A 24,978-nucleotide genomic window follows, 5' to 3' on the forward strand; every position below is an offset into this window, starting at 1 on the left:
TTTTTGCATCGCACCAGCCACAAGCTGTGTTTATTCAAAGCTGCATATTGAGAGCTTTCAGCTCTAACCTTTGTAGTTTAATTGTCAATGTTTTAAAAGAAAAGGGAACCTTGGGAGCTCTTAGTGTCTCCTGGCAACCTTTTCCAGTTGGGAACATGACCCCTAAATACTCCCTGGAAGTTTGAAACGGCACTGAACTTCTATGTTCTATCTTTAAAACTCATGGAATCTTGAGCCAGGCTGTGGTGGACAGCCAGGTCTATACAGAGAAACCCTGTCTTGAAAAACAAAAGACCCCCTCCCCCAAATAAAATAACAACAACAACAACAACAACAAAGCTATGGGATCCTGTTTATAGTAGCTTTCCTGTTTAATACCCAGAAACCTTTTTTTTTTTTTCCTTTTTAAATAAGGTATAGGACTTGAACTCAAGACCCCATGAGTACAGGCTAAGCAAGGACTCAACCACTGAGCAATGTCCCTAGTCCTAACCTTTTGTTTTAGGATGAAAACATGGTGTTCCATTCCTTACCTCAGAGAGAAGTGTCAGGGCAGGTAGATAGGCTGTGCTGCCCTGTGGGAGCACTATGTGCCCTCCTGTGTACTCCAACATGGGCAGACAGATCTAGTTCTAGTTTCCTTTCTGAGCGAGGCACAGAGAATCATCCTGTCCTACCCAAGGTCCTCAGCTAGGATGGTACCTCTTACCTCCCCCCAGAGCACTCAGTGCCACACTAGACACCTGGTGAATGGTATATTCACCCCATCGAAAGAGTCTAGAGACTGCACCCACAAGGGTGGGCCCAATGAGAGGATGCATGTATGTGCAAGTACACCTGGCCATTCGGTAAGAATCTCAGAGAGGCAAGAAGTGCACACCAAGGTAGTCCGGTGTTATGGGCATGCACATATTGAATGTATGTGGAAACCAATCCTTGCCACTATACTGATGAGAAGAGAGGGGGCACCTGGGGTTTGTAGGCACACATAAGTTAGTATGTATGTATGGGGACAAGTGGTCATGTGTACAGTGCAGATCTTATCTCACAGATAAGAAGAGGTGATACGCCTGAAAGTGCTGTCCTGTGTGTCTGTGTGTCTGTGTGTCTGTGTGTGTGTTCTTGGGAGGCTACTCATTCACTGCATGGCTGCTTCCATTTGACCTTCCAGCTGTCTACCTCTACCCCTCGTGCTCAGCTAAAGGTGAACAGAAACTAGCAGGCACAAAAGGGAAACCCAAACAAGACAGCAACCCAACTTCTCCTCTTACGGAGGATGCTTGTGGGGTCCACGTTGTCTGAGTGACCACCAGTTTGTTGTGGAAAGTTTGGATACTACTGAGTTTGGGCTTAGCGATTGTTTCTCATCTGAAAGGGGGTAAGGTAGGCTAGATGGGTAGCTTAGACAGGCTCTCACCTGCTGGGAAAAGAGGAAGGATTTGAACTGCTTTACCAAACTCCTATTTATTTCTATCTAATCCTAGAGCATTCCAGTCATCAGCTACAAGCTGAGAAAACAAGAATCATGGAACTCAGGCCCCTCTAATACAAGATGTGCCTGTCTTATACTTTTCCCCAAATTATTACAAGTTGGTCATGGGATCACAAAGAAATGCATACACAATAGCCTACGAACTATGAGGTTAGAGACCGGACAGAATGTGATGAGGCCTTGTAAGTCTGCACGAACTTAGACCCAAGGATGCCCAGGGGCAGGGTCCCCTGAAACGGCCCTGCTAGAAGCAGGCCTATCACATACCATTTAAGAAGTCCCTCTGTGTTTCTAGGACTTGGTTGATGTCCTGCACCCAGGCCTGCTGGATGTCTGAGTTGGCAGCCTGTAGAATGACCCTTTCTGAAGTCTCCCTGTTCATGAGTGCAAATTTGCAGGGGTCATCATCCACATTGTCTTCCAGGACCAAGTAATTCATCTGAAATAAAACACGTTTATCCTTTTTATACTCACAGAGTTAAAATAAACCGGCATGCCTACAACCACCCTTCAAAGGTATTTTTTTTTATATTAAACTTCATGTTTTTTCACTTTTATTTTTTTATTTTTATTTATTTATTTAAAGATTTCTTTATTTATTATATGTAAGTACACTGTAGCTGTCTTCAGACACTCCAGAAGAGGGCATCAGATTTCATTATGGATGGTTGTGAGCCACCATGTGGTTGCTGGGATTTTGAACTCACGACCTTCGGAAGAACAGTCGGGTGCTCTTACCTGCTGAGCCATCTCACCAGCCCCTCACTTTTATTTTTATGTAGAAGTGTTTTATCTGTACACCATGTTCACGCTTGGTGCCCATGGAGATCAGTAGAGGGCATCAGATGCCCTGGATTTGGAGTTACAGGTGGTTGTGAGCCACTACGTAGGTGCCAGGAATAGAACCCAGACCCTCTGGAAAAGCAGCCATTGCTCTAAAGTGCTAAGAAATTTCTCCAGCTTCTCTTTCAAAATTTCTAATCTCAGGAAAGGTTTCCAAATTTACTCCGGATTTAAGAGTAAAGTCTCAAGCTCTGTCTTTGGGTGAATGACATGGATGGGTGGTTATGCTGGAGACTGGCCCTGGTCCGTCACTGCTTCTTATCATGATCAGCAGTTAGCTTCACCCCCTGCCCCACTGCGATGTCCCTCCTTGCCCCTCTGCACCCCCACTACCCCTTGTCACCTTGATGCTTCTTTTGAACATGTAGCCTGGGGTGAGGGACCCCTTTCGGAGCAGTTCACTGAAGATGACAATCTGCTCAAAGAGAAACACACGCCTCTCCTTGGTCCGGGACTGCATGCCAGCATCCAGCTCGATCACATAGAACGTGTCCTGCTGCAGTAGCTTGCCCTGGGCGGTCAGGGTGCCCTGGTGGAGACAAGGGTCAAGCGAGGGGCATGAAAAGATAGATTCAGCCCTCATGGGCTACATGTTTCCTACCTGTGGGGGAATGTAGACAATAGACCTGATAATCACTGAATTAGGACCCAATACTCATCCAGGGATAGACCATGGACATTTCCCCATATAGGGTGGCTAAAAGGAAAGGGCTTACGTCATGGAATCAACAACAAACAATGTCCAAAAATGCCAGAGGAAATCAGCTAAAACAGAATGACAGAACACATATATACTTCCACATATAGCTTTGGCTGGCATGAAACTTGCTAGATAGATTAGGCTGGCCTTGAACTCTCAGAGATTCATCTGCCTCTGTCTCCTGAGGGATGGGATTAAAGGTGTGTGCCACTTTGCTGTGTGCTCTCTCCTGTATGATTTTCGTTGTTGCTGTTGTTGCTTTGTTTTGCTTGTTTTTTTGTTTTGTTTTGTTTTGTTTTGTTCTAATTAAAGAAGACTCATGATGCTCAGAGCTGGAAGTAGTCTATCTTCCCTTGCAGCTCTGAGAATCTTGTATGCCTGGCTTCTTTGTGGTATGGGACAACTGCCTGGGGCACTCTCACTGTGGCCAAGGAGAGTGATACAGACAGGATCTCAAATAACCTGAAGAAGTGGGTCCCTCTCACCTCCTTCTGTGAGAAAAAGGCCAGACATATTTCTCTGCATCCCGTGATCCTTCTTAAAATGATGCCAGCTATCAAGCGATATACTACCTAGCTGGGATGGGAAAGCACATCTGGTTTACCAGCTTCTAATCAGCTTCCCAGAGAGATTTTTAAGGGAATGTGCCCATCCAGCAGATCTCCGCAGACCCTATCAGGAAGACTCCTACTTATCATTTATTTATTTATTGAATTGCTTTGCAATGCGAAGACTGGCATCTGGGAGTGAGGTCAGAGGGTCTATGGAGTATGCTCCTTAGGGCAACTTCTGCCCTTTGGTGCAAATGTCAGTCATGCCCTGCACGTGATACCACATGCCCAAGCCTCCCCTGGCACAGGGCTCATTTTCCTTCACGTTACTGAGAAACACCCACCCTTTGCTTGGACCATGGCTCCCGATTGCCAAGGTCAGCAGGAGAACAGGCTTATCTCTACCCTGGTCCAAAGTTAATATTAAGCCAGTGACCAGCTAGCCAGAAACGCTCTACACACTCTGCTAACATTACACAAGAACTCAGGGGCCTGGGCAGCCAGGACTAAAGGAAAAAAAAAAAAAAACCTACAAGATCTGAGAGGGAGACAACGGGAATGAAGGGCCCAGAGAGGGAGGAGGCAGATGCTCAATGTCTTTCCCAATCAGCTGAGGAAATGCAGAACGGATTCTCTGTGGCTAAATGATGAAAACACAGATGATGGTGCGTGCTTTACAAGAAGAAACTTCACACACACACACACACACACAGAGTCAGTCTCAGGTGGGTCAGACAGCATAAATGGGGGTTGGGGGGAGGTTCCCTTCCCTCAGCAGGCACTATCTGAAGGGACTCAGAGAAAGCTAGCTGGACTCCTATTCAGAAAACACCAGGAAGTCAAGGTTGAAGAGCAAGAGGCATTTGGAGGGTACCTGACTTGCTTACAATAGCCTTAGGCTTGGTATAAAGCCAGGAGTAAAAGCATACAATCCCTCCAGGAAGACTAACAAGAAACTACCCATGAATACTCAACTTATGCTAATATCTGACAGGTCTACCCAGAGAGCCGGGAACCCATGAAAACCCGCCACCTGGTTCCTATCATGGAAAAGCATGGGACCCAGGCAGGGGCAGGCAGGATGGACTAGAAGGGAGAAGACAACCCAAGCTGGGCTGTAGCATCTCCCATCCTCTGTGATACTTCAGCCAGCCTTCCTTCTGCGCTTTGACTTGACAGAGCTGGGCTAGGCTAGCACCTCTTCCCTAACGATCTCAACTTCCAGGAACCCCCTTTCTCCAAAGAAAGAATAATGAGAGCTTAGACTGCGGGATTGCCGGGAGGGAGGACTGTGATCCAGAGATGCCCTGGGGACATGAAGATGCCACCAACAAACTAAGGAGGGAGACTGGGAGCAGATTGTCCCTCAAGCTGCTCAGGCCTCAGGCTGGTGAGCAGGAATTTCTGTCATTTAAGTTATCCGATGCGTAGTGCTCTGCTATGGCTGCTCTTCCAAACCAGTGTGTCCTCTGGACATCTAGCTGCTTCCCTTAAGACTTGGTTTCCTTGTCCCGGGACAGAAATGTGTGATGTATTAGAGCTTTACCTCTTCACTGATATGAGGTCCAATCACTATACAGACCTCTATAAAAGACCTGCCCCCAGAACAGTCTGTTTGCCCACTTGGGTTCCTGGCTCACCACACAGCCTGCTGGACCTGGGATGCACATGTTTCTCAATCAGGAGGAAGGGGAAGAGACCATTGGCTCAGTCATAAGGAACTTCATCTCTTTCCAATCCCCCTGGAAGTCTGATCCCAGTTTGGCCCAAACCTTTCTTTCTCCATTATCACTGAACTTCAGCAATAGCTCCCCGGCTTCCAGATCTATGACCTGGAGGGGCACCCGTAAGGGCTCACCTCGAAGCCCTGCAGGCGTCCCAGATTCATCATGTCATTACAGCGCTTGGGGACAAGGCACATTAACTCCACTGCTTTCTGTGGGAAAGAACACATTATTCAGGATGCAGGAACCAACATTCAGTAGGAAGCTCACAAAACTCAGGGCTGGAAAGAGGGACTTATCTCCCCTAGTCCCTTTGTTCTCAGAAAGGGTGCGGTCCCTGTGGCCCACTCTCAGAGGCCTGTGTGGGGTTTTTAGATAAGGGAGCCTGGCATTAGCATGGGGGCTCCATATCAACGGTGACACACATGGGGAAATGCTACCCAGCCTAACCTTTCTCTACCTTCCGCTTTCATCATCCCCTCCCCTTCTATTTTCTTTCTCTTCTGTGTTGCTTTCTGAACGCCCAAGCAACAGCTTAGTCTGGCTGTTGAAACACGGGAGGGTTTGACCTAAAATAACCTGCCAGAAATGGCTGCAACCCTCTTTGGCTTAAAATAATCCCTATGGTGGCACAAAGAACTCACTTAGGGGGTAAATCCTCAGGGTATGTCAGGGAATGGAAACAGGATAATTTATGTGTTAGGGCCAAATGGCACCTGGAGCCAGGGACAAAGTTGCATATTGGATCTCAGCAATTTAACCAAGTGTCAAATATCATTCTTACCCAGTAAAAGCCCCAAACACCAGTGGGCTAGGCTCTGGGCTGGCCCAGGACAGACGGGAATTCTTGAATTCTAGAAACACTCCGTGCTCAGCAGCACTTGCCATTCCTCATGCTGCTGACTAAGAGGGGAGTGGCTTGGACCCTGGACCTCCTTTGGGGACAAGCCACTAGATATGGTCCTTAAGAAGAGCAAACATTACAAGAAGAAACCTACCTCAATATCGGAACACTCTAAGCCAGCCTTCTCGCTGTATCGCAGGAAGTCCTATCAAGGAAGGGTGCGAGAGGGGTGAATCAGAGAGTAAAATAGCCAGAGAGCCATAAAAGAAAAACTTATCATAAAAACCCAACAACACCCCGATGACTGCTCTTCCGAGCTGGGGCGGCAATGGTTTGTCGTGGCTGAGAAGTGAATAATGAGTCATGTTAGACATAAAGATGGAATATAACAAATAAACTGTGGGGAAGGGAAGGGCAGTGGGACCATGACAAGACAGACAGGAGAAAGGAGGAAAAAAAAAATCAAATTAAGTTGTTTAGAGCATGGTTGGACCTTAGGGACTATGTAAGGTCTCCAGGCTCTGCCCATTCCCTTAGATGCCATTCTGGTCTTATAGTCTTGCTAGTCTCTAGGGCTTTGTTGTTTGTTTGACATAGGGTTTCATAGCCTATCATAGCCCCGGCTGGCTACATACTCATGACCTTCTTGATGAGTGTCACCATGCCTGGCTTTTGCTTTGGTTTTCAAGGGCATTGTGTTCTCAACCTGGGGGGGCGGGGGGTCGCATGTCAGATATCCTGCATATCAGATATTATGATTCACAGTAGTAGCAAATTACAGTCAGGAGTAACAAGGAAATGGTCCTATGGTTGGGGTTCACCACGGCATCTGGAACTGTATTAAAGGGCTGCAGCATTAGGAAGGGTGAGAAGCACACGAGCACAGAGGTAGGTCCTGGGCTCAGTTCCCCAAATGAAGGATGAAAGAGAGAGTGAGACGGGCGTGGGTGTAAGATAAATCAAAGGAAAACAAAACAAGACAAAGCAAAAAATATGAAAACGAGCCACTTTGGGCAGAAACAAGGGCCATGCAAGCTATTCAGGCCCAAAGCTGAGGGCTGGCCGCTTCCCAGTCCTGAAGGACAGGGTAATGGAAGTGATCCCAGTCCTATGCCCGTGGCTCCAGCCTGTACCCCAGCTCCCAGCTTCTCACCTTGAGTAGCAGCTGGTACTTTGTTATTCTCTGAATGGGCTTGATCAGGAAGTCACTAAGGGTCAGCCTTTGATTGATCTCTTGTTTAACCTCCTGAAACAAAAGGGAAAAGGGGTGAGCGGCCAGCCTTCAAGCTCTCCAGAAAACTTCCGAATCTTCACACTACAACTGCCTACCCCACGGTTCATGTTCTGAGCAAGGTGTCACTCAGCCCCAAAGACCTTGCTTGGCTCCTTGGCACTGTCGCACCACTGTCCCCCACCTTAGTCCTGGGAGAAAAGCTGAAACAGGTACTGTGTTCTCTCTACACCTCCAGGAAAGAATCAGGAGATGACTTCCCCTCAGACACAAGGGGAATCCTACAAGGCTGGATCCTGAACTCTGTTCTCTAAACACTCAGGGCTCTCTCTAAGGTGGTCGGGGGAGGGGTAGTGTTGCCTCTTTGCCCTTAGAAGATGCCAGGCTGGGGCATCTACACACCTGGAGGTGCTAGACACGGGAATTATATTAGAAAGAAAGGATCCCAAGGCGTGGGGTGCTGTGGATGGATCAGTTCAAAGGCGTGAGAGACCAGCTAGAGGCTGAGAACATGGCCGACTGTGAAGTGGCTGTAAACCCTTTAACCAGGGGCAAGCACTTAGCAACATTCCTAGGGGAAGGTGGGGGAGGAGTGATGGACATTCGGTGCTCAGTGGTCACATGAGAACAAGAGCTTCCACCGACAGCCTGGGACAGCCTTCCCATAAATGAAGATTTCTCAACAGTCGGTAGACAGAGCCACCTCAGCTCTTCCTCAAACAAAGGCGCACATGCGGATGGAATGAAGAAGCTACCAGCTCTGCGGAGGCTGGTTTCCCACCATGAAGACCACTGGCAGGGACACCTGCGGGTGGAGGACCTGGGTGTGTCTCATTGCAGCTGTCTTGGCCTGGGAGCACAGGGAGCCGCTCACCTCAAAATAGGCATCGTACTCAGCCACGATGTACTCGGAACGCGGCTTGTTCTGGCAGTACCACACGTAGATGTGCAGCTTCCGCTCCTGGTACGGGAGAAAATGTGACAATCACGCACCTTGGCTTCCGGCTCACCTCCCCCGCCCCCACTTCCACCCCCAACCCCACAGAGTCAAGGGCAGTTAAAGACAAGGAATGAACCGTATAAAGGAAAGAACAGGGCGAACAAATGGTCAAATGTGCTAAAAAACAAAACCAGAGTGTTCAGAGAGGGCAAACTCGAGAAGAGCTGAAGACAGGAGGACTTTAAAATGAGTGTGTTGGCACCCAGGGAGATGGGGACAGCTGGGGTGACACTCACGTGTTTAATGAAGAGCTGGGCCAATCTGTCTTGCTCTTGGATACATTTTTCCAGTTCAGCCAGGAAAAAACTAAGAGGAGAGAGGGGAAGGAAGTCACACTACTTGGAGACATCCTCTCTCAGTGACAAGATAAATGACGGGGCCTCCCCTCAAAAGCCCCGCTTGGGTCAGATGCAAGGGTCAGATGCCCCACTCTCGGGGCAGCTCAGGACTCACTCTTTATGCCAGTCGTAAATCTGGTGGATATTTCCAAACACGATCTTTTCCTTCCCTCGCATGTCCTCAGGGACCCCCTTCTCTTCTATTCTCTTCATGAAGCCCTGCACGACAGAGGTGACATTAGCGGTAGGCTTCACAGACAGTGTCCGTTAGCACCCATGTTAGCTCATGCTCTGTGTAGATATGCAGATAGCACTGTGGGAGCTTCTCCCACCCAACCAGGGCCCCCCTCCCTCTAAATACATTCAAATACTTCAAGAGGAAAACAAAATATGTCTCCGTGTTCTGCCTGAATTGTACCAATTTTAGTTTCATTTCTGCAAATTACCAGAGAGTCGAATATGCACAGTCACCAGGTTAAAGCGCTCGGTGGTCCCGGGTAGGGTCCCGGTTTGCTCCTCATCAAGTGAGCACGGATAGAGCCACCCTGCCACTGCTCACCTCCACCACAATCCCCAGGTCCTTGACGTAGTCCTTCTCTGTCTGTACCAGTTCATTCAGGACAAACCTGAGCAAGAGATAAGGACAGTGAGGCCCCAGCTCGTTATTAAACAAGAGACCTCATCCCTCCTCCACAAGACAAAGTCTATTTCCCAGGCTGGCCTCCAATTCCCTATACAGCCCAGGATGGTCCTGCAGCTCTGCTCATCCTGCCTTCATCTCCTGAGTGCCAGGATTAGAGATGTACCACAGCCGGTTTTTTAATGCAGTGCTGGGAACTGAACCCGAGACTTTGTATATTCAAGGTAAGCACCCGATGAACCAAGCTATCCCCCATCTCCTGCGGCAGAAACACAGGGTAGAAAGCACTATAAGCACCCTTTACAAAACTGAGCTATGAAAGCTTCGAGACCAAGGGATTAACATGAGATTTTATTTCTTTGTTTTGGCTCCGTCCTTATCTTATCAAAAGAGGAAAGACATTTGTGTGATAACCAGCCTTGAAAGGCTGCAGAGATACAGTAAACCTTCTATAAAGCATAATCAGAAGTTAGTCAGGAATGTATCCATGGTTACTGGCCTGGAAAATCCTCAGTCAAGGTCAAAGAACCTAGGTTGGCTGCAGATATTCCATGTTCACACCTCTGACTATAGAATTTCCTACCCTGGGATAATGGGACTGTTAACAAGGGCATCTACTTTTTTGGGTTCCTTGTGAATTATTTCCATCTCTTAGGTTTATATCTCTTAGAGCGTTTATTATATACCAGTTACCCCACCTGGGTTTTCTCATGCTTATAACAAGGCAGGGATTGTAAAATCTTACTAAATACTAAGACAGGTAGGAAGGTAGGTGATTCACCCAAGCCTACACAGGGAAGAGCAGAGGTAGGATTTGATCCTAAGTGTGAAGGGTTCAAAGATTTTTCTTTCCTAGTAGCCTACTGCCTAGGGAATAGCCTGGCCAGGCCTCTGGCATGCCCCAAGTCTCCACCCTACTCCTTCCTCAGTTCTGAGAGTCAAGCACGGTACAGAAGACACCATAAGCTATGCATATGACACAGAGGCCCTGTGTTTACAGGAGACGGAAAGAGTGTGGCCTGGAGGCACACCAAGCGTATATTTTTGGTCAGAAGGGATACGATTCTGAGATGTCAAAGAAGAACTGTAAGTAACCATTACAACCCAGCAACTGTTCTCATCCCAGGAAGCAATTCATCTGAAATGCTTGTCCTCCACAGTACAGAGAAGCCACTGAGTCGGGCTGGGAGGGGTAGAGGGGTTGGGAGGTGTCTGGGACCTCAGAACATATGGGGGGGTGGGGCGGGAGCAGAGAACACATGCTTTATCAATGTGCTCAGCACTTGCAGCTGGCTCCCTTTCTCCAACACACGATCATGGGTTTCAGGCCACAGGAAGGAACTGGCCAGGACAAATAGAAGCCTTTAGATATATCTTTAGCAAGGCCCAAGTTACTTCCTGGAAGAGAATGGTTAGTGAAAACCCACAGGAAAGTGAGAATTCAGGACTGGGCTAGCCCTTTGGAGAGGAAAGTTGGAGCTCTTCTGCCAGGTAGAAATATTTTTATCTTCAGTTGTTTGCTGACCCATAGAGGTTGCCTTGGTTTCTGAGTCTCTAGGAATTGCACTGGATTCCTATGAAGGGTCATTAAAGTTCCTAAGAAGATGAGACATGACCAAAGAAGCCTAGCTGGTGTGGAAGGGAGCATCACCACCATCCAGTACTTGAGAGACAGAGAATTGAGAGTTTGAGGCCAGCCTGGGCTACTTAACAAGACTCCTTCAGAAACAAAACGAAACAAAACAAAAAAATGAAATCGACATACATGCATTTCAAGACACTGCATGATCAAAAGCCAAACGATTTAAAAATAATACAACACTTTTTCATGGTCAGTTCCAACATTAAAAGTTACTCAAAAATGAATGCTAGTTACTCTTTGGTCTACCTGAAATTCTTCTAGCTACAAACAGACTTTATTTAGTTACTTTGTTGTTGTTGTTGTTGTTGTTATAATAACAACCCCCCCATGGGGAGGATACAGTGTCTGGGGGTGAGCTGGTCACATTGTATCCATACAGATGAACCCTGGCGTTCAGCTCAGATTCTCCTTTGTTCTTTTTTTATTTAGTATAGAACCCCATCCCCTGGGACGGTGTTGTACACACTCAGGGTCAGTCTTCTAGAAACATCTTCACAGACATGCCCAGGGTAGTGTCTCCAGGGGATGTTCATCTAGTCAAGCTACCAGTGAAGATTCGCTATCTCACACCTGCCGCCGGCTTTCACACTGGTAGGGGATGGGTGGCCTTTGGGAGCTTTGGTACTGGGTGTGCCACTGAGAAGACACTGTGGATCCTTACCTCTTCCTGCTCTTTGTGCAAGGCCAGAACCATTTCAAGCTGCAGCTTTGCTCATGGCCTTACCCATGCGCAATCTTCTTCATTCTGCTCTATTTCTCTCTTCTTCAGATTCCAACCTACTACTTAACTTATTTTCTTTGTCTGATTTCTCCCATTAGAACATAAACGTGCCATGCGTGAAGGCTTTCTGCTGTTGCTATTGTGTGTCTTACTCATTGATCTGTTCCACTGGTGGGGCAGATGATGTGCTTAACAAGGGTCTGGTGGGTGAGTGACTGACGAGTTACAAGTCCCCTCTCAGCATCTTCCTCCTTCTATACAAACGACACCTGTTTGCATCCTCTCTCCATGTGGCTCTCATGTGACTCCTTGGTGACCTCCTCCCGTGCCCTGATGGAGCCTTCAGTGTCTGCACTCTGCTCTAGCCTCTCATGGTATTTATACCTGAGCACCATGTATCTGCTCTTTCCTGTTGGCCATGAGGTCCAGCAGGTTAGATCGAGGGCATCAACAGTCAGAGACATTCAGCAGGTCAGTTTTCAAGAGCATTCAGGATATGGAAAATGGAGGGTGTGCTGAGAGAGGAGATGGTACAGTGGGCTGAGAGAGCAACAACCATGTCTGCCTTGTTATCACAAGGTCAAACAATATCTCACTTGGATAATGACATGTGCTCTTAAGGCTCACTCAGTCAGAGTGACAATTGGAGAGAATGGCTTTTCCAAGGACCACATGTCACTTCAAAGGTCACTTTGCTGACATAAGCAATGCTTCATCTTGACCAAGGAATAGGAACGAGTTCCGACCACTCCCCACCCCCACCACTGTAACAACCTTGGGAGAAGCTGGGGAAGGGCACGTGCTCTGCAAGGCTCTGGAAGCTTCACTTAGGAGATGACAGCTCATTTAGATAATTCTTGGGGGCCCTTCTGACCCTCAAAAAGTTCTGGGGGTAAACACAGGTATTAGTTTACATGACATACGCCTCTCCAGAACATGGTGACAGCCCTGCTTTGATAGCAGGCTCTTGCTATGATGCTTAGAAGCACTTTTGCTTCTAAGGAGACAAAACTCTAAATGTTTACTTTGTCTATTTGCCAGCACGAAAGAACTTGGCTTATTTGATTCACTTTTTTCTGCTCATTTTTTAAGTTTGTGGCCTAGATAAGAGAGGCATGGATGTAAAGGAGAAAGGAAGACAGAGACTAAGACGGGACCCTTAACACCTGCCTAGCCCAGTCTGCCTGCTACTCACAGCCTCACACACCGAGTTACTGGCAGCTTGCTTCCAGAGGACTCGATCGGCCCCAAAGGAGAAAACTTAAATTCTGAAGGGGTATGGTTGGCTCTGCTTCGCTGATGTCTAGTACAGTCTTCATATCTCAAATACCAGGAGGCTGACTTTGCATCAAGGCAGAGAACTCAAACCTTACACAGCACGTGGGGTTTTGCGAGATGTGAATGGGACCTCACCACTAGACATTCATAGTGAGAGGAGGTTCTTGCACAACGAAACCTACAAAGAGATGTGAAATGAAAGGCCAGGGAAGAAGGAGCAGAAGTGGGCCTTGCCTGGCAGCCGAGCCTCTCCTGTGCTTCTCTTGCCTGCATCTGAGGAGCACCTCCTCAGATATCTGCCACAGTTAGGGACTCTGTAACTGCATACCCACGGGAGCCATCCGCATTCTCTAAATTCCATTATTTTCATTTTTTTAAAGCCTGTTTTACAGTTGTATTAATCTTGGCTATAGTCACACTTTGTCAATAACAATCTCACAGAATATTCCCCCAACCCAAGCTTCCTTAAGGCAGTGCCAAAGTGTTGTTCTGTATAGATCTGGGCCATCTTCACTAAAAAAGGATAAGAGTAGTTAGACAGGCAGCACAGCACGGGCCTGTCTAATTTCTTCCTCGAAATTGCCCAGCACACACATGTACCAGGTGGGCCACTTACATCCTGCCTCTCAGCGCCTTGGCTTTCTGTTCTTCTTCCAGGTTTCTAGGAGGTGTGGGAGGGGTCATCCCCTCATTCAGGCAGCCTGTAGGGTCCTTCAAGCTCCCCCGGTAAGAGCCTCCTTCCAGAGTCTAAAAAGAGAAGGATAAATAGCCTGAGAGTGAGAACTGGAAAGTTCTTTACAAGCCCTGTGTCTTCCCACTCTGGCCACAGGCAATAGGAAAGCCAGCAGCCAAGGCTGTGCTCCCTGAACTGCAGTGAAGCATCAGGAGATGAGAGACTTCCTCCTCCTTGCAGCAGGTTGCTGCCATCCACAATCAGGGATGACACTACTTGTCGTGTGATCAGGACACATCAGGAACCCGTGTGATCAGGGCACACTAGGCATCCATGTGCCACCAACTGCCCAGACATAATGAAATTGTCACGGCGATTTATCTCTGGGTGAGGGCTCCAGCAGGAAAGCTAACTATTGTGGTTCTATACCAAATAAGGCGTTGGGAAGGAAAACGGGTCATAGGACTACTTCATGAAAATTGGAAAGCTAAGGAAAGTGACAGAGGTAGGTGGTGGAAACCATACTTTGTTAGGGTAACTGCAACACTTGGAAGAAGACAATGAGATGTAGTCGGAAAAACAGCCAACAGATGGAGCCTGTTCTAAAAACATCTTTGTTAATGTTGCCGAGAGCTTTCTTTCATTAATCCTCATTCCTGTTAATTAAGGTGGCACATAAGGTGCTTACTTGTTTGAGAAAAAAAAAAGGTAAGTGGATTAATTCAGGATCTAGAAGCAGTTGAGAAAAGGAACCTGAGGGCTAAGCCCAGATCTGAAGAACACAGGGTGCTCTTGTAGGAGACATGAAACTGTCCCGTGTGTCCCTGGGTTTTCAGATCAGGTCCTCCCTTTTAGCAAATTTCTAAAGGACAGAGATGATACTTGTACAAACCCCAGGAAAGGTTAAGAGTGCTGCCCAGTGGTTAGTTCTCTCTGTCACTGGTACTGGTAACAGTAACATGTTCAAGTGGTAACATACTCAAGTTGTAACTGGTAGAGTAACATCCTCTTTGGGGCCAAACTAACATTTTAATGTCCTAAGTTGATTTGCTTAATGCTTATGTTTAGGATACTGGATAGGTCTTTGAAGAGTTTTTAATTTTAATTTTTTGGCAGTCTCATACATATATGCAATGAACTTTAGCTCTTTTTTCCCCCCCTATTACTACCCTGTCCTATCCCCACCCCTTTTCCACCTGAAACCCTTCTTTCCTAACAAGGTGCCTCCTACTTTCGTCTCTGTGTGAAATAAATAAATAAATAAATAAATAAATAAATAAATAAATAAGGCTACTTCCTGGGTGGGAGGTTACTTACTTGAGCTTGCCCAACTTATCCGTGGCTACACCACTGAAGAAAGTGACATCTCCCCTATGAAACTGTTAATAGTCATCAGGGAGGGAGGTTCCTGAGCCCTTCCCTGTTTCATGGTGAAATGTTACTGGGTCCAATCTTAGATAGGTCTTGTCAGATAACCATAGCTGCTTTGAGTTCATGGGTGCAAGAGCCATGAAACAATGGAAGCCCAGGAGATGATGTTCTGTATCCTGTCTTCCAACCCTTGCATTCTTTCTAACCCCTCATCGGTTGTGTTCCCTGAGCCTCAGAGTGGGGCTGTATGCAATGTAAGTGCCCTGAGGATCAGGGGAAGCTACAAGGGAAACAACAGAGATCAAGGTCAAGGCAGGCATCCAAGGTCAAGGCGGGCATCCATAACACAAGCATGAAAGGCAAACGCCAACTACCCAAGGTGCCTGACCATGCCGGCCTCTGTGGTTTCTAAAAGGAAAGGCTTCGTTTAGTAGTCTTTGAAAACTTTAGTTCAGTTCTAAGACACAAGACACCAAGTTCTAATAGTGCTGATCACCGAGGCGGTAGAGCAAAAGGCTGTGGCCTGGTCTTAAACAGTCTGCGCTTGAGAATATCCATCACTGACTCTCTTAGCTGCTACATTTCAACAGAAGCCAAACAGAGGCAGGAAGGAACATTCCAGAGAAATAAATGAAAGCAAATGTGGTACCCAAGAGGAGAAAAGAAAGAGAATATTAAGGCCTTATATATTGTCGAACAGTGACATCAGCCTTCTCCTGACTCCCTAAACTGAGCAACAGTGTCAAGGGTCAAACAGGGATCTGTTGCCAACACTAGAATTAAACGCACAGACAGCATCTTCCAGCTTGAGAGAGACAACTGCTTTCCACTTGACGTAAAGGTGTTTACAGAACACGTAATCAACCATGGGAACTGTTATATCCAGAGCAGCAGTATAGGCTAAAAATAAAGAAAGGTCAAGGAGGGTTTAGCTACATTTATAGATACAGGATCTGTAACCTGTTATTAAGGAAATTAGAATGTCGGGTGCTGAGGCTGGACAAGCCAGTGGACAGGCAGCTTCCCAGCGCGTGTCCCTCGGTGCCATCACCAGAGACAGGCTCCGGGACAGATGGGCCCAGCTGGGATGGATATGATTAGTACCTTTAACTTCCTATCGTCCTCACTGTCCTGGTGTGGCCTTTATTCTGTGGCCTGTAGGCTGGTGGGAAGGTGAGTGCCAGGCTCAGTGAGCAGGCCTACACCACTGCCTCCGGGGTGTGTGGCACAATCAGCTTGGCATGGGCCAATCAGTCCACAGGGTAAAGGGCCTCTGAGGAGCCCACAGGAGAATCTGCAGTTCCCTCTTGACTTTGTATGAACAAAGAAGCCGGGTTATGTGTTGGAGAGGACTCTGGGACAGCTTCAGAAACTGGCATGGTGGCAAGGAAATAGAGGGCCCGCTAAGCTCTTATGGTGGGCAGCCTGCCTGCAATGATGGAGTTGGCTCTCCTGCTTATAGCAATTTCAGAGTGATCCCCTAGGTCTCGGCTGCCAGGGCTGGATACAGGGATCTAACTTAGGGCAACCAATCTGTCATCATTGTTGTCTCTGGGGAAAGAGACAGTGACTGCCAGTTTGTCTCCACAGTAGAGACGTCTGTCCTACCTGTGGTTCAGGGCCACAACATGCAGCATATGAAAAGGAAACAGAACAAGGAAGGAGCAAATACAAGTCCCTATAACCGTCCATTTCCTTACAGAAAGGCAAAGAGATTCAAATAGACAGCTTACTGTGGAGGAAGGCCACTGTCCCAGTCATGCCCATAAAATGCCCTTCCTGTAAGCACACTCTCACTCTCTCTGCATATTACTCATTACATGGCATTGTAATTAAAGTCTTACTTACATAGAAAATCAAGCATCTCCTATATTATATACTGAATGCTTGGAGAGGCTGGAGAAATGAGGACGAATAAGAGTCTCAGACCTCCATAGTCTAACCCACACTGAGAGTTCTGACAGATGGACCATATGGACAGGCAGCTGTGAAGTGGGAGGGAGATAGAAAAGAAAGACTACAGCAAAGGCAAAGCTGAGTCAAACTACCCCTCGGTATCCTGGGGGACTGGCTCAGGAATCCCTGGGATCCCCAAATCCAGGGCGCTCAGACCCTTTTAAAATGCTTAGTGTTTCCACAACTACATTCACCCTCCTATATAGTTAACTAATTTCTGCATTATTTATATAGAGAGTATAATGTAGATGCTATACGGGGATTGTTACACTGTCTTGCTTAGGGAACAAGGAAGAAAAAAGTCAATACATGTTCAGGGCAGATGTAATTTCTCCCCAAAGAGCTTTGATCTGAGGTTGGGTGAATCTACAGAAAAGGAATCCAAGGATGTGAAGGACTGGCTATTCTAACAAGTTAACAAACAAAAGAGAGAGAGAGAGAGAGANAGAGAGAGAGAGAGAGAGAGAGAGAGAGAGATATCACTGGATATAGAAACTGAGGAACAGGGGCTGGTGAGATGGCTCAGTGGGTAAGAGCACCCGACTGCTCTTCCGAAGGTCCAGAGTTCAAATCCCAGCAACCACATGGTGGCTCACAACCACCCATAATGAGATCTGGCGCCCTCTTCTGGAGTGTCTGAAGACAGCTACAGTGTACTTACATATAATAAATAAATAAATCTTTAAAAAAAAAAAAAAAAAAAAGAAACTGAGGAACATACATTCCTGGTAGGAACTGCACTGTGAGAAAGGTCATGGAGTGAAACCATGTGAGGTGAGCTAAAAACCTGTTGCACGTAGTTGGATATGTGAGGATCTGGACTGGCAGAAGACAGTGCTAATGAATGGTGTGTGTGTGTGTGTGTGTGTGTGTGTGTGTGTGTGTGTGTGTATGTGTGACCTGGGATGGGTGTAGTGAGTGTGTGGGGGAGTGCTAGTGTCAGGGGTGCTGGTGAGCAGGGGTAGAGACCAGTGAGCTGGGGTAGGTAGGTACCACAGAAAGAAGACAGGAGCATCAAGGTTGGAACCTGGAGATGCATAGAAGAGATCCTAAAGACCCTTGTCCGTGGCAGTAAGCAGGAGAATGAGACTGGATGTAAGTTTTAGAAAGAGCACTCTCAACACTCCAAAGAGCTTTTAATGCCACATCTCTGACAGGACAGCAAAGGGGAGCAGGATTTAAAATCTAATACCATGATTACATTATTTACCAAAGGGTCTGAGAGAAAACATATGAAAGCCCTAGCACTGAGTGTATCAAATGGTGGTGATCTCTGTCTGGACCGCCGCCATTTCCCCAGTCTCTTCTGAATGAGGATATAAAGCTTTTATTAAGTTGCTTTTAAGAGGGAAGGCACGCCTTTGGCAATCATATGGAGAGGTGCCATACTAAAATCAGGGAGGGACAGACTGCACCAGTACAGGCAGGAAAGGCTTCTGAGCATTATCTTAGGTTGTGGGCTGTATAAGGAAGGCTCTGTGCTGGATCTCAGAGGTAGATGCGGGGCAGGCTTCAAGGGACTACACTGTGGCCGCCTGGGTGGAGATCAAGGCTCATCCAATAAGATAACAGGGAAGTGGCTGGTCTAGCACCACTCACCATGCTAACCAGCCCCCTCTTAGCTGCTCTAACAATAAAAACTTCTTTATCATGCCCTTAGGATAGTTATCATCGTATACTGGGTGAGAAGATGTGGGGAGAAGAGAAAGAGGCAGAGGTGGGGGAAGAAAGCAAGTACTAGTTGGTGAGAGAGGAGAGAAGAAGAAACTTCCTCATGCTGTTGGTGGGAGTGAAGACTGGGATGCAGTCACCTGGGATGCAGTGTGTCCATCCCTAAGGAAAGGAAATATACAGGTATCATAAGGTTCAGCGCTCCAGCTGGGCGTGGTGGCTCACACCTTACTCCCAACACTAGGGAGGCAGAGGCAGGCCGATCTCTGTGAGTTCAAGGCCAGCCTGGTCTACAGAGTGAGTTCCAGGACAGCCAGGGCTATGTAGAGGCACCCCCCCCCCAAGCCTAAAATAAAAAAAGGAGATGGGTGAGGAATGAGGTGAAGATGTCTATATCTGAGCTCACAGGGACACCATTTACAACAGCCAAGATGACAGCTTAAGCTTTGCTGATACATGAATGGATAAAGGGGCACACATACGTGCCTACACATACACGTTTTTAGTCAGGCATGAAGAAAAATATTCTACCATTTGTCACATTTTGGATAAACTTGGACAACCTGACGCCAAATGAAATAAGCCAAACACAGAAGAAAATATCTCATTTTCCCTTCTATAAAGGACGTCTTTCTCAAGAGTCAAGTTTGTATGGAATTAGAGAAATGGAGTAGAGGCTGCCAGTGTAGGAGGATAGGGAGGGGAGGAAGGGAGGGACAACAGAAGTCAGCAGTGCTAAGCCTCAGACCTGCGGCACAAATAGTTCCAGACCTGAGCCATACCCGAAGGCTGCACTTAACATGGAGTTACATCAGGGACCTTTGTCAAATAGATAGATTTAGGTGTTCTTGTCACACAGGAAGTAGCCAGGTGAAATAGCAGCTCTGTGTCTCCATAGAGTGAACAGTTGACTCTGTGTGTGTGTGTGTGTGTGTGTGTGTGTGTGTGGGTATACACACACATACCCATCACGTCATATTGGAAAGCTCACATTTTGACACTAATGTACTTTTAATATTTTTTTTTTCATACTATCCCCCTGACAAAAAGCTTTAGGGCTAAGCCATCCTCACCAGGGTTGGCTATGGCACACCTGCATAGCAGAAACTTGAGGTGTGGGACTTCCAGGCAAACGATACTGCAGGTTGGTGCCTCCAGGTTTTAAAATCTTTGTTGGATTCTAACCTTTCCAATTCTGAACCTCAGGAGCCCCGACTGGAATATTAAGACCAGACGACCCAGTTCTAGAAAACGCACACCTCCAGAATGGATATGATGGATATTGCTTTATTTTCTGCTAACTCCACAGGGCTCCTGACTGACCAAGTTAACTGATGTAATGGGATAGCACTGCACCGACAGAAACACATCCCGGCCTGAGCCACACACAGGGCTGCCCTGGGGAAGAGAATGTTCTCAAAGCAGGAGAGCCAGAGGTAGAAGCTTGGCTGACGCCAGCCTATGCCACCCAGCAAGCACTGCGCCGAGATGGGGCTTTCTTCTTGGAGGCTCAGTCATGTCTGCCAGGCAGGTGGCAGAACCCTGGGCGCTCCAGGCCACAGTAAATAAACACATTCAACTCTCCCATGGACAGGGAGCTAGGACTCTTTAGATCTGAAGGATAAAACCAAACTGTATCATCTATTAAACTCTTTTCCTAAAACGTTCACCCATCACCAATCTGCCGGCTAACAGATACTAGCTTCCCACATGTTCCACACAAGGTTGTGGAAGCTGGAGACAGCTGGGTTTTTCGCTATCCCTAAATGCTAACATTTGCAGGTGCCTGCTTATCAGTGTGTGGAGCATGGCTGTGCCTAGGCACTCGTCTTTACTCTCTTGAGATTAGATTCAGGTCAACAGATTCATCATCATTATCAGGAGAGGTCAAACAGACCAAGTCACTCTCCAGAGTAGACAAAGAGACGTCTCTAAGGCTCTGTTATCAGTAGGAGCCCCCAGGACCTTTGCCTTCCAGTCCCGCACACACTTGGTACCTGTTCCAAAACCACAGCTGCTAAAGACTGAAACGTCTTATCAAGATTCATATGGAACGAGAGAAAAAAATGAAGAAATACCCTACTTTGTTTCTGAGTTTAAGACAGAACCCAGGAAAAGTGGGTTAGCTCTGCTGGGGGAAGTGTGGGCAGGCTAAAGACAAGTAAGCCAGTAAGAACTCTGAAGGGCCCCACCATGCCCAGGAGAGTGGAGGCTCTCCAGGGATTTAACTGCATCGGAGGCAAGTCTTCGAATCCTGCTTTCGATCTCCAGTAGCAATTCTGGGTAGCAATGATGGAACCTTGCTACAACAATAATCAGGGACTGCAGTCCTGGGACCTAGAACATGGGAGGATTGCACAGCCCCCCATCGAGCTAGGGAGCCAAGAGAATTCTAAGTGCAGAATCTGATACTATTATTGCTTGAACAGTTGTTCAAAGGAAGCAGACAGACTCCAGACCGAAATCCTGGCCTATGAGAAACTCCTTAAAATGGAATCAGATTTTTAATGGAAAAGGACTCTGTTAGTTCTTCCTCATGCCATCCATACTGAGATAACAACCCCTCTAAGTCCAGGTTCCGTCCTCTGGAGCAAGCATTAGACCAAGGCTTCATTTCCACAGCAGCACTTCAGGGACTGGCAGAGACGCCCCTCCTGTGTTTCTCCCCAGGCTTAATCTCGGTTTCTTCAACTTTCATTCAACCAACATGAATCACATGGTATTGCCTACTTCCTCCAGGGCCCTTCGAGAACAAGCTAGATGACTGCACTCAGGATCAATCGATTACTCTCACACAGCTCACAGAGGCGTGGTTAGGAGGCTTGCAGCTCAATGGCACTGCCGCTCTTGACCTGCATGTTGAACTTTGGACAAGTCTGTGCTGTTGACATAGACCCTGAACTTTAATCGGCTGAGTCTGTGACAATGTGACAACTACTGGCTACTCTGGACACCTCTCCACGGCTGTGTTCCATCAAATAAACCCTAGAACTGGCTAAAGAGCTCTCCGCCTCTTTTCTTTGAAGCCAAAAGCTAATGGTGAATAAATTAGGTATACATCTTAGAGGCCAAAAAGCAACTCAGTGTTTTCAAACATGGTTGAAATACCCTTCATTTGCTGCTGCTCCGTGGCTACACCACAGTGGGGTGGGAAAGAAAGAAGGAGAAAAGAAAAAGAATCAAATTTTGGTGGGAAAATTCTAAGAAACCAAACCACCACTCCCTCACTCCTTTCTTAATATGTGTTTGGTTTCTTACATTCTGCCAAAGATATCCCTAGATTGTAGTTCCATGGAGCTCTTCACGAAGTTAATTATTGGTAGGAAAAGTTAATGCTCTTTTTATGGTAAATGCGCCACAGAAAGGGCGTCGATTCAGCAGCTATTTATTGAGAGTCTGTGATCAGGCCTGTGAACAGTCACCTCAACCCATACTTCTTTTTCTCTCAGACTTTTGCCTCTGTGGGGCATCCTAGTAGTTTCACCCAGGTTTCTAACACTAGACCCAACGACCACATAAACCGGGGGGCCAACAGTGCGAAGGTTTCCAATGGTAAGAGTCAGGGTAAAGGTCACCCCAAACAGAAGCAGATATGGATCTTTGGAAACAAGTGTGCATGAAGAACCTATTCAGTGTAAAAGACTACTATCTATTAATGGAAGAGAAATAATAATACTGCCTGGAATAATGAGTGAACAGGGAGAGAAATGGCAGTATTCAGCCATTTTAACAACAGAGCTGTCTCTGACAGCATGGAAGCTTCCGGAACGGTCGTGAGACCTCAGAGGAAATCTGGCCAGGCCTGTCGAGGGAAGCCTTTGTGAGAGATGAGATTGGGTGGGTGGGACCCTGAAGGCCTACTGTGCATTAGATAAGCAAAAGGAAGAGGGAGACCATCCCAGAGAAATGGAGCGATCGCAACAAAAACTTGAGAGAAGAGAGACAAGCCTGCGACACTGTAAAGTCAACAATGTGACTGGAAATAAAAAGCAAAGCAAAACAACAAACACAAACCAAAAACAAAAACAAAAGCCCACACATAGGGCAGGGGAAATGGCGTGAAAGGGGACAGCCTCCCAGAACTCGCCTTCTTCCCAGAACCACCATCTACAGTCACCATTTGCTCTGTCCTCAACAACCATCAGGCCGAGAGAGGATGCCCCACAGTCCTCCAACCCCTGGGCCAAATAGAGGAGGGTTAGTATTGGAAGAACAGAGACTCAGCAAGTGACAGAAAAGCCAACCAGGAGGACAGAGGAAGACAGGAGCACATTTCTCACTGCTGGCTTATTGCTTACACAGAAAGATGGGGGCAGAGAGACAGCTGCATCCAGGAGGAGCATTAGCACACCCCTGAAATCCTGATCCAGCTTAGGCTAACTGCCCTCCCTTGTGGTATTCTGGTTGGCCCGTAAGATTGCCACAGGCTAGACAAGTTGTTGGTGGCTCATGTGACAGAGACACATTCGGCTCCAGTCTTTCCTGGCATGGTTATTTCCATGTTTCTATACCATGTCTAATTTCTAAGGCTTGCTAAACTAGGGAATCTCTAAATAAAACGTCCTGGTTCTTTAAAACACCCAGACCACACTTTGTCTCAGCAGCGCGGGACACGGGTTTCAGAGCTAGCCGGAAACTCGTCCATCAGCCGCTGAGTGCCACGTGTTTAGGGACCAGTTGGTCAGCTTTGGTGAGTATATTTGCTTTGGAAACTTTTCACCTTTTGTCCACCTCAACACTAAAGGCCCTGCTGGTTTCCTATGCCAATTTCCACATAAAGCTGAAAAGGCCCCTGGGGCAGTTCATTTTTTAGAAAACACCATTATATGCAGTTGGAATACGTGAAATTAGGATGTGGGAGACCAGTTCGAGGCCCTGGTTGAGCCCTGGGAGCCACACGGAGGTGAGAGGTAACGCGGAGCTGCCTCCAGCATGCCCACTTACCAGCTTATTTTTGACCAACTTTTCTATTGCACTGACAAGGTCTGCAGCAGTAGGCACATCAGGGGGAGCCTGCCGGGCTGCTAGCAAAGACGACTGCAAGACACGGACAGCAAAGGAAAAGCGGGTTAGCGAGAGGCGAGGAACGCAGTTAGGAAGCAAACCACACACGCTCCAAAGCTCCAGTTAGGAAAGCACAGCTTAGTGTTCAGAGGACAGAGACAACAGAGGGAGATGGGGGTGGTTAATGGGGTAGAGGTAGGCCTGCAGATCCCTTGCGAGGGACTTTCTGGTCAGTGACCAAGTATAGATGGGCCTGGTTTTCCTTAGAGGCTGACGGGAGGGGTCACTGGATCCCCCAGGAAACCCACAGGCAAGGGCTATGCGTACTGATAGCTGAGCAGGGGAAACTGCTCTGAGGGAGATCAGGACTTCAGCCTCTTGTAGTAGCCCGCTGCTGTCCCATGGTCTGGTAGGTACGAGCAATTCCAGGCTCAAATGTGGGTGAAGGAGATAAAGTCCTGCCTCGCTACAGCCCTAGGTCTGGAGCGTCACTGTGTGTCAAGCAAGCCTGATACCTCTCTCCATATCTTCTCCCTCCCTTTCCTTCTCATTTCCTACTTCCCACCACACACACACACACACACACACACACACACACACACACACACACACACGGCACTGGTAAGGGTCCCCAAAGAGTTGTATGTCACAGGCTGGGACTCCCAGAGACGCTGCTCACAGCAAAGGGAGACTCAACTACAGGCCTCTCTGTGTCCTTCCCCTGGACCAGTGGCAAGGCTTTGTGCAGTGGTTGTTTGCATAATTGCTGGGTATTTCTCCCACACACTAAAGGAACCTTTGGCTATTAGACTGCTTGCTTTTTCCTTCTTCCACCCTCCTGAGGTAAAGCTAGGGGAGAGATGGCTAGCTCTGTATTAAGGTGTGTGCTTCTAGTCCGGTGCATCAGGGGAGGTGGGAGAGGGCAGACGGCAGACAGCAGTGGTGTTCCCAGGCTGAGACATGAGGAGAATTACTTGGGAGCATAGAAAGAGCAATGTCCTGGGCTAGGCCAGCTTCAGTTTCTCCCTTTAGGTTAGGGAAGAGTTTTTTTTTTTTTTTTTTTACGATTGAAGGAGATCAAATAAATGCAATTAAGAAAGATAAAACAATAAATACTGTTTTTCCTCTTTGGAGAGAAGGCAGACAAAAAGTCTTGGTTTGGAAACTCTAGTTACCATCTCTGATTGGGTAATCTTACTTCTGCTGACTCATTCAAGAGCCAGACGTCAGCCGGGCGTGGTGGCCACGCCTTCAATCCCAGCACTCGGGAGGCAGAGGCAGGCGGATTTCTGAGTTCGA

General features: G+C 47.4%; 1 protein-coding gene across 25 annotated transcripts in view; it reads right to left on the reverse strand.

Annotated features, from left to right (window-relative positions):
- Kalrn (kalirin RhoGEF kinase) overlaps positions 1-24,978 on the reverse strand; it is a 606,229-nt gene that overhangs the window by 48,855 nt on the left and 532,396 nt on the right. For 18 of the 25 annotated variants that reach the window (XM_029470420.1, XM_029470427.1, XM_029470426.1 and 15 more), the window contains 11 exons: positions 23,620-23,712; positions 13,621-13,751; positions 9,283-9,349; positions 8,839-8,942; positions 8,622-8,691; positions 8,260-8,346; positions 7,308-7,400; positions 6,309-6,359; positions 5,445-5,522; positions 2,679-2,864; positions 1,760-1,931 (listed from right to left, as the gene is read on the reverse strand). In XM_029470420.1, the coding sequence (XP_029326280.1) occupies positions 1,760-1,931; positions 2,679-2,864; positions 5,445-5,522; positions 6,309-6,359; positions 7,308-7,400; positions 8,260-8,346; positions 8,622-8,691; positions 8,839-8,942; positions 9,283-9,349; positions 13,621-13,751; positions 23,620-23,712 (1,132 nt within the window). The remainder of the gene's footprint in view (positions 1-1,759; positions 1,932-2,678; positions 2,865-5,444; positions 5,523-6,308; positions 6,360-7,307; positions 7,401-8,259; positions 8,347-8,621; positions 8,692-8,838; positions 8,943-9,282; positions 9,350-13,620; positions 13,752-23,619; positions 23,713-24,978) is intronic. The other 7 variants (XM_021185398.2, XM_029470429.1, XM_029470428.1 and 4 more) reach the window with 1 other exon arrangement.

Source organism: Mus caroli, chromosome 16 (genome assembly GCF_900094665.2).
Source record: "Mus caroli chromosome 16, CAROLI_EIJ_v1.1, whole genome shotgun sequence".
Taxonomy (NCBI): domain Eukaryota; kingdom Metazoa; phylum Chordata; class Mammalia; order Rodentia; family Muridae; genus Mus; species Mus caroli.